General features: G+C 52.2%; 1 protein-coding gene across 1 annotated transcript; it reads left to right on the top strand.

The window, feature by feature from the left end:
• The first annotated feature begins 2,784 nt into the window (after nt 1–2,784).
• Nucleotides 2,785–12,189, top strand: FGF6 (fibroblast growth factor 6). Its single transcript, XM_004692858.2, has 3 exons — nt 2,785–3,174; nt 4,080–4,183; nt 11,950–12,189. The coding sequence occupies exons 1-3, from the start codon at nt 2,829–2,831 to the stop codon at nt 12,124–12,126; spliced, it is 627 nt and encodes a 208-aa protein (XP_004692915.1). The 5' UTR covers nt 2,785–2,828; the 3' UTR covers nt 12,127–12,189.
• The last annotated feature ends 1,213 nt before the right edge of the window (nt 12,190–13,402 follow it).

Here is a 13,402-nt window from a genome sequence, read left to right as displayed (position 1 = left end):
ACCAAGAAGCCCTAGCAGTTGTCAACTTAATTAGCCTTCAGGAAAAATATATAGCTATACGAGCAGAGGGAAGTTGCTATAGAGACAGGCACAGGAGGCGCGTTTAGAACAGGGCCTCATCACATCACCCGATAAAAATAAGACCCAGGCTTTTTAATAGAATGAATTACTTAAGTTTTATATTTAACAGGGAACGATACCCAGGCTATTACTGGTTTTGGGAATATTTTAGGAATCCAGGCTGCTTCTGCTAACAGCCACCACCACATACACTAACGGCCAGAAGCTAAGAGCTGGAAGGCCAACGGTCTCCTCCGCTTCTTCAGATGAGAAGAGTTTTTCTGAATGTGGGTTTGTTCTTCTTTGATAGGGTGAGATTTTCAGGGTGTTTCAGAGAACGGATGTGGGGGAGAACTATATTGTTCTCTATCTATAGTATGGCTAATCCCTACAGTAGCCCTATGAAATAATGAGCTCATTTTGCAGCTGAAAAAAAAAAAGGCTCAGAGAGGTTCAACATTTTCACAGGGTCACACAGCTAATGAGTAAGTAGTGGAATTTAGACTCGAATCCAGGCCTCCTCCATTCCAAAGTCCACTGCTTTATAAGACCAGTCACAGTCTCTGCAGAGAAGAATCTGGAGTGAACCTAAAGAGATTTAACAATTTTTTAGTTAATTAACTTTTTTTTTTTACTTAAGTCAAAGAGCTTCAACTTTTTAATTTTTTATCTACAACATCAAGCCTTGCTATAATCAGTCTTCTAGGGCAGTCCCCATGTGGATGGGTTCCACAGAGAATTCCCCAGAGTTGTTGACCTCTGCTGATGAACACCTCTCCAGGGTTGATTTCAGACGAACCTCTTCCCACCCAACATGCTCCTCAGCTGCCTCTTCCCCAAGTCAGTGTGGTCAACACAATCAATACAAGATCCCGGAGAAAACATTCAGGGAGTGTGTCACTACCTTTGCATATGTGAAAGCTTCACCACGTGAAGTCATGCTGGAAACCCAAAATAAAGGTCTTTTTTGGGGACACTTTTGTCTTTGGGTTATCCAGGACCCTGCTATTCGGCAGCGAGCTACTTCTCCTTCTTCTTCCTTTTCTTCTTCCAACTTCCCCTCCTTCTCTCCTCTCACTCTTCCTCCTCCTTTTCTGGTTATTATTATGATCATTATTATTATTATCATCATCTGAACACTTTCCCAGCAAAGACCTATGCAGGATCTTCATGTGTGTGTGCCCACGAGACACCAATCTTCGCTGTTGTGGAAAATGATGATGCTGTGATGACGAGGCTGGACAGAAGACAACAGAGATGAGGGGAGACGTGACTGGGTTCCTGGGGCCCCGAAAGTGAGGGTGCTAGTGAGGAGAGGTGCGTGGATCCCTTCCCCCGTCATTTTACCTACTGAGGATATAACACATGTCTGAGCTTCAGGGGATCTAGTGCAAAACAGACATGTGTGGCTTGATGAGAATTCTAACCCAAGTGAACCAGGCAGAGAGGCCAAAGGGAGGTGGAGGCCGCAGACTGGGGCCTGACTGAGCAGGAGGCTTGGGGACAGCGGGCAGGAGGTGGTGTCTCCCAGAGCCCCTAAGCGTCGGGATTCCTCCTAGATTTCCTCAGGCTGCCTGCAGCTCCAGTGGGTGCGTGACTGAATCATTTTGTGCTACTGGAATAATTCCCTGATGTGCTCTTGGCAAATAATGAGCTCACACTGCGCGTAGAGCCTGGGAGTCTGACGTCTGCCTCAGGCAATCAAGCAGAGGCTGAAAACACAAGCTTGGACTTGGGCCGACTTTGTACTTCCTGTCTTTGCCACCTATTAGCCACGGTTACTCGGAGAAGTCACCCAGGCTCCAAAGCCTCAGCTTCCTCAGCTACAGAATGGGAATAACAGCTGCCCAATGCCAAAGCTGAGCCCAGGCGGGAACATGGCCAGTGCAAAGTCAGGGGCCAGACACGGCTTCACCCCATGGGCGGGGTGGGGGCCATGACCTAAACAGGGAGCACAGCCAGGTCCCAGCACCCCGTCCCTCCCCTCCCCCCCACAGTCCTTCAGCTCCTTAGGCCCTGCCCTGCGCCCCTCACAGTCTGCACACATCTATTGCTAAAAGGGTTTAGCCTTTCGAGTAGCCCCCTGGCACCCGCCTTCCGGGCCCCCCAGGGTATCTCGGAGACCTCAGTCATCACCAACCACCACATCTTCCCTCACGCCTGCCTTTCCCCTTTGCCCACTAAATAAGGAAGCCAGCGCTGAGAGGCCAAGAACTTCTGCCCAACTTGGGTCCTGGGTGGCCTCTCGCCTCCCTCTTCTGGGACCCCAGCCAACCCCTCCCTCCCTCGCAGAGATGCTCCCTGCTCACTTCATTCCTGCCTCATAGTTGAGATGACAGTGGCTCCCAGAATCCCTGGGGTGTGGGCAGGGTGATGGGGGTCTGGGGAGGCAGCCAGGCCCAGGAGCAGGTTAAAGTTACAGCCCTGGATAAGTGAGCTGGGTCAGCTGACGTCAGGGTGATGATGGGTGGAGGGGAGGGCCGGGCTGCTGAACTATAAAGATAGGTCAAATCAAATATAATCGGCTTGGGAAGGAGCAGGCGGGTGAGCGCGGTAGCGTCCCCGCGCCATGGTCCCGACCAGCCATGGCTCCGCCTGGGTCCCTCCGCTCCCGACCCAAGTGCCTGAAGCAGGCTTTGGTTTCATGTCAGCAGTCTTCATCTGCCTTCCAAAAATAAGCCCCTGCCGCCATGCCGAGGGGAGAAAAACAAGAAGGGCGGTATTTTTAGGGCCATTAATTCTGACCACGTGCCTGAGAGGCAAGGTGGATGGCCCTGGGACACACGCTGTTCATCACTATGTCCCGGGGAGCAGGACATCTTCGGGCCACGCCGCAGGCGCTCGTCTTCCTGGGCGTCTTAGTGGGCATGGTGGTGCCCTTGCCCGCCGGCAGCCGCGCCAACAGCACGCTGCTGGACTCCCGGGGCTGGGGCACCCTGCTGTCCAGGTCTCGCGCCGGGCTGGCTGGCGAGATCGCAGGGGTGAGCTGGGAAAGCGGCTACCTGGTGGGCATCAAACGTCAGCGGAGACTGTACTGCAACGTGGGCATCGGCTTCCACCTCCAGGTGGCCCCCGACGGCCGGATCAGCGGGACCCACGAGGAGAACCCCTACAGTGAGTGTCAGTTGCAGCCTATGGGAAGGTGGGAGCTTGGGCTCAAGATGAAGGGGGCTTGCTTCTGTGCATGGGGTCTTATAAGTGGGGGGGGGGGTCATTCCCCATTTGAATGCCGGTAATCAGAGCCACCTCCCTCAGATTCACTTTGCCAAGGTGCAAGCTTACAGGCTGAGGTCCAAGCATCCTGCTGTCCTTCCCCACCACCCCACAGAGCCCCGGGACACTGCTTATTCAGCATCACACTGTGAGACCAGTGGGATGCCGATGAGATAAGAGGGGGAGAGCGAGTGAGGTCGCTGGAGCTTATTTTTATCTAGCAAACTTCTTTGTGAAGGAACTCCAATTGTTCACGAAATTTCCAGCTGAAGCACAACTTTCATTGTAATCTCAGCTGCTGCTGTTCTCAGGTGCTTATTCTACATTGCAGGGTAGGCTCTCCCATCCCAGAGGGGTGGCCTGCAGGCAGCTAGCAGCCTCTGTGTGGCTACAGTGTTTGCAAGATTAGATTTGCAAACAGATTAACAGATTGGTTGAACCTGTGGAAGATAGATTTAAAAAAAAAAAAAATCCCATTGAGCTAATCAGAATTTGTGTTTCTACCCAAGGCAAGGGCCCCTGTCATGAAGTCAGTGAATGTCAATCTGAGTAGCCACCTAAGTGGCCACAGCACCCCTCACTCTGATGGCAGAACCATCCTTTGCAGAACTGGGGTTTCAGCAGTACAGAGGCAGGACCCGCGGAGTCTGCCTGCAGGGATCTCCCAGAGTGAGCTTAGAGATAAAGGCAATGGTCTGACAGAGGAGCAGGGGTTTGGGCTTTGATGCCCATGGGTGGTCACCGCTGGTTGAAGGTCCCTTTGATTTGCACAAGCCTTAGGTAACAGGCCCCCATTTCTTTGTCAGGCCTGCTGGAGATTTCCACAGTGGAGAGAGGTGTGGTGAGTCTCTTTGGAGTGCAGAGTGCCCTCTTCATTGCCATGAACAGTAAAGGAAGATTATATACAACGGTGAGTTTACCAGGCCGGGAGCTCCAGCTGGGACGGGCCCTGACCTCACATGGTGGAAGAGCATCATGCAACCGCTTGACTAGAAAAGTGAATGTAAATTTGCCCTGAGAGGATCATGCAGCCATAGGCAGAGGCTGTGCAAGTGTGGGGCATTGGGCCGAGACCTCCTTGGCATCACTGTCAACTGGTCTCTGCCTTGGACCTCACCCTGCTGGCCTGAGTCTTTGTGATTGAGCAGAAGCCATTGCTCAGAGGTGATGAGGCCTAAGCGAGCCCAGTCTTCCCCCTCAAGCTGTCATCTAGCCTTGATGGTTTCTTTCCCTACCTTGAAGAAAGCCAGAGAAGACTTTCAGCTTGAGGCTGCTTTTCTCTAGGGCCACCCCCAGAGCCACACCCTCCCTCCAAGGAGGAGCAGAGATGAAGGCTATTTCCCTTACCTCCATCAGGGCGCTGAGAGTTCTGACAGAAATAAGAAGACTAAAAAAGAAGGCCTCTAAGCAACGGTGGAGGAAGACCATAGTTATTTATGGGGAGGGTGTGGAGGGCTGTTCCACCTCCCTTGAGATGGACTGAGGATCAGGAAGTGAGTAGAGAGCTCTGGGATTGGTGCCCGGTTCTGGGGATGATCCCAACAGAGGTCTGTTCAACACCCGGATGGAAAGTCCAGGTGGACTCTACCCTGTGAGTGCTCCCATCTCTGAGCGTGGGTTGGTTTAAGCAGGGGCAGGGCATGGATTAAAATCAGCAGGTCCCCAAACAAAGATGGGGCTGGCAGGCAGGTGAGGACGCTGATACGGCAGCTGGAACCCCGAGTCTGCAAAGCAAAGGCGATCCTGCTGTGGCCTAGCCTGGGAGCCCCAGGCCCTCTGCACACCACGCTGCTGTGACTGAATTTGAGACCTAAGGCCAGGTATCCCACTTGTCCAGTGAGCGTGAAGATCCACTGTGCCTCCCTGGGGCGCTGGGAGAACAGGCGAGAGCACCCCGGGCTCTGGATACCAGGCAGTCAGTCACTTATATTGCCTAAAGAGGACGAGGTGCACTGCCTGAAACTGCACCCCGCTTTCCTGAAGGTGAAGCTCCGGGGAGGACCCTCTGAACCAGCTTCGCCTGGCAATTTGTGAAAAGTGCTGGTGTCCAGGGTCTCCCTCAGGACTAGGTGGGCCTGGGAGTGAATTTCATTGCTTTTATTCTGTGAGTTTCTCAGGTGTTTCTGAGGCCCAGGCTGGCCCAGGGGCCACCAGGCTGCAGGGCCCAGGAAGGCTCAGTACTGGACACTTGCTTAATTGCCCAAGGAGGGTGAGAGAGATCACTGCAAAAGTGATTGAGAAGGACCCAGTGACCCCCTCCCCCCAGGTTTCAGATTTCACTGTACGGGTCGAGGGTGCCACATAGCCCTCCACATGTGTGCTGGAGCCCCCTGATCTGAAAGGGCAGGAATCAGGGGTGTGGCAGTGAGCTTCTGTGCAGGGGACTCTTCAGCAGATCAATCTGGAAAGAAGCACAAAACCATTGCCGAAGTCCTACCTTTGCTACCTTTCTTAACCAGCTACCCAGTATTCCCTTCTCCTTGCCCCGAAAGGGATTATTTCATGAATCTGGCTGGCTGGTGGGAGAAGCTGGGGGGAGCCCAGGAGCCAGAAGAAGTGCTTTCCAGTCTAGAAACCCTCCAAAACCCGGAAGCCCCTCTTTGAGTGCTGACTGCGCGCAGGTGGAGGAGACAGAGAACTCTGCAGCAATGCTTTTAGGGAAAAAATTTCCAAAGCCTCAAGGAGGCTGAGACCTGCAGAGTCCCCATTATCGATTAGCGGGAGGAGGGTTATGGGGAGGGGAAGTCTGAGAGAGCGACGTGCCCATTACTTACAGCTGCATAGGCAGGCCCTCGGCCCAGTGACTGTCTGGGGGCGTCCCCAGTGGGGTCTCCAGCCCCGGCCTCTGGGCTTTGCCTAGCTGGGCTGCAGAGGCCCCAGAGCCACCAGGGCTCCCCAGCCGCCCCGCAGGGGCCCTGTGCACAGTCTAAAAAAACAATTGCCAACTGATCCCCTGGCTGGGAAGACTCCCGCTGGGTGATGATTTCATTCATACCATTTCCCTTTAAGCCCCCAGAGCTGCCTCCTCTCCCAGGGTCTCAGCTGTGTGCTAGGACTAGATGGCATTGCCTGGATGACAGAACCTACTGGGGAAGGCGGAGGGGAAAGCCACCTAGAGAAGGGGTCCCAAGTCTCACCTCTAGGCAAGAAGGGTGCGGAGCTTCAAAGCAGCGCACCTTGCCCTCCTTGGGCAATTAAGCGAGTGTCCAGTACTGAGCACCCACTATGTCCTCCTTCAGCCTGTGGCCGCTTTCCAAAACTCGGATCTTTACCCCCACTTCACAGAAGGCACTCAGGCTGGGTTGCCAAGGTCTGGGGTCCGAAAGCTCAGCCTGGGCAGACCTGCCTTGAGGCTCTTCAGGTAATGCAGGTAAGGCCGCTGCAGAGGACATCTGAGGTGTAGGCTGGGGTCAGAGTTCCAGAGTTCCTGGCCCACTCACCTTCCAGCTGCCTTTGGGCAAAGTCACTGGCCTGGGGGCCCGGACCTTTCTGCTCCCTCAGGAGTAGACCCGTAGACCCCGGTGGTTGGAATCCAATTGCCTTGATTCTTTATAAACTAAAAAAAAAAAAAAAAAAAGTGATCGGAAGAGCACACGTCAGGACACAAGAAAATGCAGATATTTTAGTATGCCGTCTTCTACAAAAAAAACAGTCAATCAACCAAGGTTCTGCACCTGACAGTGATTTTCTCGGGATCTTTTGAGGAAAATACTGAGCAATTAAAAGCTCCTAGGAATTCAGTTGTGCCTTTGAGTGAGCTAGTGATGACCGCATCCACATCCATGTCATGGACAGGGTGGAAGTCTCTGCTTCCTCCAGAGGCCTTTGATGATCCCCACATTGCATGGGGGGAGGGGACCCCAGCCTCTCAGGCCCCATAAGCTGCTGTCCCATCTAGCAGAGACGTTGGCTTTGTCTGTGACCTACTCGTTACACAGAGCTAGGCAGAAACGGGAAGAATACCCCAGGTGAGAGCTCTTTCAGACACCTCTAAGGTGCCCGTGCAAATGCACGTTAGGACAAGAGGCTGGAAAACACAGGCCTCTCCAGAGCCAGTGAAGAACAAAGAACAAGTCTTGGGGGCCACAGGGGGCCTTGGTCTCGGGATTTTTTCCCCCTCTCACTGCCCAGCTCCCAGTCCAGCTCCCTCCTCTACCAGGCACACACAGAGGAGTGACAGGGGCATGTGTCCAAGGGCAGCCGTAAGAGCTTTAAAGATAAGAATGCCCCTCCACAGCCCACGTGACTCAGCCATACCCAAAGATAAGGGGATGGGGGTGGGCGTCTACCTTACTGCAGATATTAAGGGGCATTTTTGCTGGAGGTCACTCTTAGGTCTCCCCTTTTGCAAAACGCCCTTCTCTGCAGTCACCGCGAGAGCTAACGCTTTGCAGCTCGGTGCCACATGAGCCTGATCAGCCCTGCATGGGATCCAAGACATTGTCACGCCAAGGCTGGAGGCCTGGCAGCTCAGAAATGTGATCCAGTGGAATTATTTTCATTTGTTCAAGTAATAATATATGGTAGCTGCTTTTCTTAACATGGTGCTCACGTGGCGTGAGTGCTTTCTCTCCAGAGCGGAGGCACTGACGCTCCTGAGCAGTGAGGACGCAGAGCTCGGGATACAGGACCTGCAGTGCAGGAGGGCTGGGGCTGGACACCAGCTGCAGCAACGATCTGGGCAGCAGGAACCCCAGCTCGATGCATCAGCAGCATCAAAGGGTCCAGGGACATCGGCTTGGCCTCCTGCCATAGGCCTGGGAGCCATCTGAACCCAGGGGTGGTAGGGAAGGGGTGATGGGTGGAAGAGGGGAGGGAAAGGTAAGAGGTTTCCAAAGCAAACCTCATCTACTTCTCTCGCTTTGGATTTGTATGGAATGCTGAGGCAGTCCAGGAGTGTGAGACAGGCTGAGAAAAGGGGCAAAAAAAAAAAAAAAAAAAAAAAAAAAAAAAAGAGACAAAAATAGGGGCCTGCAAACAACACAGGAGACCTCTCAACCACTGTCCCATCAGAACCCGAATTCTGGACACTGACAGGGTGAATCACTCTCCAGGGGTAGAACAGGGAGCTCCTGGGGCTGGAATAGTGCATAGGGGTTGGCATAGGGGAAGGAGGAGACCCCCAGTTTCTGAGACAAATGCTTTCTTACTCTGTTTCCTGAAAGTCTTTCATCCTGAATTCCTTAAAATAATCTAGATATATGAATAGCTAATCCATGCACATGCCTTCAGAAAAAGAATATTCTGTGGACATAAGGTCTCACTTAAATGCCTGCAGCCCCTGCCCGGCAGCCGTGGTCAGCTGTGTGTGTCATTCCAGGTAATGCTTGCGGATGGTGCTGTCATTTTTTAAAATCAGGCAGATGGGGCTGTTTGCAACCTAGTGTCTCCCCTTAACGAATCTCTGAGACCATCTCAGGTGAGTGCACGAAGCGGCTTCTTACTGTTTCACTAGTGAGTCTGCAGGAGTTGAGTGAACTGTGACCTCCTGTGATACTTCGGTTGTCTTCTGTGTGCACCAGCAGAAGGTAAATTGCCAGACTGCAATTACTCATCAAAGCTATATTTATTTTTTTTATTCTAATAGACACTCTCCATAGCGATCCTGACAACACAGACACTAGTGGACATTAAATGCAATTTCCTGGTCTCGCCCTCACCAATACGAGCAATTATCGAGCACTTTTTCTTTGCAATCTAACAAAGCTCTGGTTTACATTTTTCCTTCACTGGGCCTATTTCCTTTCTCTTTTAAAATATATGTGTATATATTTTACATCACTGTGCCTTTTCATACAATATTTGATTTCTCCTCTTAGGTGTAGTCCCCACCACCAAGCCACCCTTGGACCATCACCCTAGTCTCGTGTGACCCCCTCCACCCCCACTTTAATCCCTCTGCCTCCCTCTCTCCTGCTGAATGTCTCCAATTTATAGCTGCCTGTTAGTTTTTTTTCTCCCCTGATCCCTTATTTGGTTCCACTATATTCCTCTTATCAGTGAAACCATCCGAGATTTTTTTTTTCCTTCTGACTTACTTTACCAAACATAATCCCTTCCAGATCCATCCATGTTGCTGCAAATGGCATGAGTTTATTTGGGTCTATCTTCGTATGTTTAATTATTATTTAGAATTATTTTCTATGCCTTGTCTCTTCACATTGTCCGTTTTTCAATGTGTTAAGGATTCTGTACACAGGAACAAAATATATTCTTTGATACAGATGCATCGTTCATCTTTTCTTATCTTGTTTGCTATTGATAACTTTATTTTAAGACAATTTTTTCAGGCAGAAATCAAACTTATCCTCCTTTTTTATGGCTTCTAATTATCTCACTTAGATATTCCTGACTCAGATTACTTTTAAAAGGTTTTGCCTCACTTTCACAATTCCTTTTAAGTCGATGCTCCTTTTGGAATAATGAGGTCATGCGTCAAACTTTATTATTATTTAATATAATTTATTTACAAACAGAAATTACCTAGTTGTTCCAATGCCACGTTTTCTCCGGTGAGGGATATGCCACGTTTGTCTTATATTCATTTCATATCCACTTTTCATTGATATTTTACTCTCACGTATGTTTGGATCTGCTTCTGAAACTAATTTTTATTCATTGATCTGCACCAAACATTTAGTCAGTGTAATTTTATTTTTTAAAGACTGATTTATTTATGCATACAAGAACTGGGGTACAGGCCAGAGGTGCAGGGGATGGTGGATGAGAGGATTCACCAGACAGAGTGGGGAGCAGAACAGGCAGACTGACTGAAATCCACTGCTGAGGGGAGCAGTGGGAGGACAGGAGAGGTCTGCTGCACTTTGTGGGTGAGCTCCTGGCCAGGAATCAAATTCATGCTGCAGTGACTGCAGATAGCTTCACAGTGCCAAGACTTTACCCCCTGTGCCACCAGGGAAGACCATCTAGTTATTTTTGATCTCATGCATTCCAGATATGACCTGCAAAGATTTCCCATGCAATATTTCAGTGCGTGCTCACTCCAAATTATTCGTATGCGCCCATTTTATAGAAAAGGGAGCAGGCTGCACAGGTGAGATGATTTGGCCAAGCTCACGTAGCCAAGCGGTCCAACCTACTTAGCTGTTAGAAGTCACTAAGCCTCCTTCCATTAGTATATTCCCTTTCATCCAGCCCTCAAATAGTTACCCAGTTTCCATAGGAAGGGAAAAGCTTGTGAAAACCCCAATTCCCAGGTGTGTAGTAAGAAGCGTGAACATGCTAAATACTTTGGAAACAATAAACTCAGGGCAAGAGGGAAATGAGGAAAGGGTCAGTGGGGGTGAAGCCTGGGAGTTGGAGAGGTACCCCCATACCAAGCCACCCCTTCGCTTAATGCCCTGCCTCCATCCATGTGAGGGTGTCCAGGCTTCAGGTCCATCCCTATGAAAACTCCTTCATTCAGTATCATGTACCTGAAGACACAGTCACTGGCTCAGGGAACTTGGAGAGAGTACACGGGGAAGAAGAACGGGGATCACTCAGTCTTAACCGTTCTCTGGAGGGTTGGCAGGGAGGCCAGGAGCCCGGATGAGCCAGCTCTCTCTCATTCCCCCAGTCCAGGAAGAGGCTCACCCCCTCTCCCACTGGTGCCCCAGCAAGGGTGCCCCTCACCTGAATTCCTTTAGGAAGGTCGGGATGCCTCTGGCACAGCCCATTAGCCCACCCAGAGCATTTTCCCTGTCGAGGGCCTGTGTCAGCAGGAGAGTTGGAAATTATATTCCATTGCTCTCCGTTGCCTTCTCTATTTCTTTAAAGACTAGACCCCGGGCCTGCCTGCAGACTCCCCTCCCTATCCCTGCCTGCTCGCTCATCCTCTAGATCCTACTTGTTCCCTCCTGTGAAAAGCACAAGGCAGTTTCCCTGGCACCACCCTAGGCAGGAATCCAGGACGCCCCTGGGGAGTTCACAGCCCTCTTTTCTAGGAATACAGGAGAATGTGGGTGATTTATTGGGAATGAACTTGCTGATGGGGACAGGATGTCAGCATTCATTGTCAAACAGGTGCTTGAGGCTCCTCAACCAAATTAGCACCAAGGGGCGATTTGTCACTGACCCCAGACTCCACGGCACCACCTGCCAGTCAGGAATCAGGGTCCTCTCCCCCCTGCAAGAATTGCTGCTTCTCACCATCTCTGGTCCTGCACTTCTCGAGAGAACTCGGAAGGTCTGGGGGGTACTGGGCATCTTCTGATACAAAGACTAAACCTGGAATCTTCTTCTTGAAGGCCAGCACCCTTGGGACTCCAACTGGAAAAGAAAGACCAAGGAAATAAAGAGGGAAGGACATATAGAGAGCAGGTGGCCCTGGCAAAGACCGGGGCTGGCCTCTCCCTCCACTCACACCCCCACCCCCACTGCCTGTCCGCCACACCACACATTTGCAGAGAAGGGGAGTGAGGCTGAGCCAAGGTCCAGTCAGGGGAAGTTTGCTGCGTCCTGCCCCAAAAGACCACCTCTTGCATGGCCTTGGGGCCACCCGCCCCAGGCCTTGCTGTCATCCTGGGAGGAGACAGGGCATCAGGACAGAGCTGAGGTCTCCTCCAGGGCTAACCTTGCTCCTCTTCTTCTAACCAGGCTTAGACCTCCTGGGAGGGAAGGCGGGGCCACACCCGGGTTATAACTGAGGCTCATGTTGGCCCATCTCTCTCACAGCCCAGCTTCCAAGAGGAATGCAAGTTCAGAGAAACCCTCCTGCCCAACAACTACAACGCCTACGAGTCGGACCTGCACCGAGGGACCTACATCGCGCTCAGCAAGTATGGACGGGTCAAGCGGGGCAGCAAGGTGTCCCCGATCATGACCGTCACCCACTTCCTTCCCAGGATGTAGCGCCCTGAAAGAAGGCTCACAGGTGAAAGCAACATCTTTCCCCCTGGAATTTTGCACACGTGAACGATGCTCCTTTCTCTCCTTGACTCCTCGGGGAGACCCGTGTGGGTTCCCTGGGCCGCGGGCAGCGGCGGCGCCCCAGTGGGGGTCGCGGCCAGTGCGGAGTGGCAGCGCAGCCTGCGCTCCGACCTGACCTGCGGAAAGACGACAGACGACACCGCGGAATGTGACCAGGTGCACAGGAAAAGGCCAGGCGAGCAGCGCGTGGGTGCTGCCGTGTTTCCATACATCCCTGTATACATTGTCACAGCAAAGGCATTTCAAAGCATCGGGTTTCTTGCTCCCGGCATCCTGGCTGTAGGACTCTCTGCCTGCAAGGGCTGCAAGGTCACTTGTCAAGCCAGCACGATGGATGGGTTCTCCCGGCTGCCTCTTTCCAATCGTCTTTCCGTTCTAAAGTCACTGACTGCACAGGCATCAAGGGGAGACAGGGAGCAGGGGGTCCCCTAAGTGCAGGGAGGGAGGGGCGAGAGGGGAAGGTTTAGCGGTAAACTGGAAAGAGAGGGAGCAGCGCACCCCACTTTCTGCCCGGCAGGGCTCTGCTCTGGGGATCGTAGTTGGGAAGCGGGAGTAGAAGGGGTCCCCTTCTCAGGGAAGGGGCGCGTCTAGGGTGCCTGGGGAAGGCCTGCTGGAAGCTTGGAAGGGACGGGATGTTCTGGGGAGGGCCCTCTGCCTGGAGGATTCGGGCTGCGCGTGGCTCCCAACGCCAGCCAGGGCCCGGCTGCCTGCCCGTGACTTTTCCTCACTTTGAACCGGGTCTTATTTTATCCTCAGATGACAAGGATCCTAATAATGGCAACCTCTTTGGCAAGGGGCTGCGCGAAACAGGGCATGAAGGAAGTAGAGAGGCTTTGGATCACAGACGCTAAATCCTCTCCAGCTACGTCCAGGAACTGCACCCAAGTTCTCACCCGATACCCTCACTTCCTCCTTGGTCATCCTCATCTCACACTCACGCAGGTGCCTGGATGCAGTAGAATGGGCACCTTGACCTCCAGTTTTTGCCCCTCTCACCCCCTCCAGACAGAGGAGAGTGATAATCCTGTGAAGCCAAGCCGCCAAGCTGGAGCAGCTCTGTCCCGCAGCGTCTCCGAGCCGCCTGTCCTTTGAGAATATTTAAGGCCGAGGTTCCCCAAGTGACTATAAATGTCTGCTGGAGCCTTCGGATTCCTGAATCATTGGGCTGTTCCTAAATCTGAATCCAGAGAGCGCCAGA

Source organism: Condylura cristata, unplaced genomic scaffold (assembly GCF_000260355.1).
Source record: "Condylura cristata isolate star-nosed mole 26May11 unplaced genomic scaffold, ConCri1.0 scaffold00034, whole genome shotgun sequence".
NCBI classification, from domain to species: domain Eukaryota; kingdom Metazoa; phylum Chordata; class Mammalia; order Eulipotyphla; family Talpidae; genus Condylura; species Condylura cristata.
The sequence above is the reverse complement of the archived record's forward strand: the minus strand, read 5'-3'. Positions and strand labels throughout refer to the sequence as shown.

Bases quoted from the DNA above. Each gene is read 5' to 3' on its own strand.
- FGF6 (XM_004692858.2), top strand. From the start codon at position 2,829: ATGGCCCTGGGACACACGCTGTTCATCACTATGTCCCGGGGAGCAGGA. The intron at 3,175-4,079 runs GTGAGTGTCAGT...TTTCTTTGTCAG, and splicing joins CCACGAGGAGAACCCCTACA to GCCTGCTGGAGATTTCCACA. The intron at 4,184-11,949 runs GTGAGTTTACCA...TCTCTCTCACAG, and splicing joins AAGGAAGATTATATACAACG to CCCAGCTTCCAAGAGGAATG.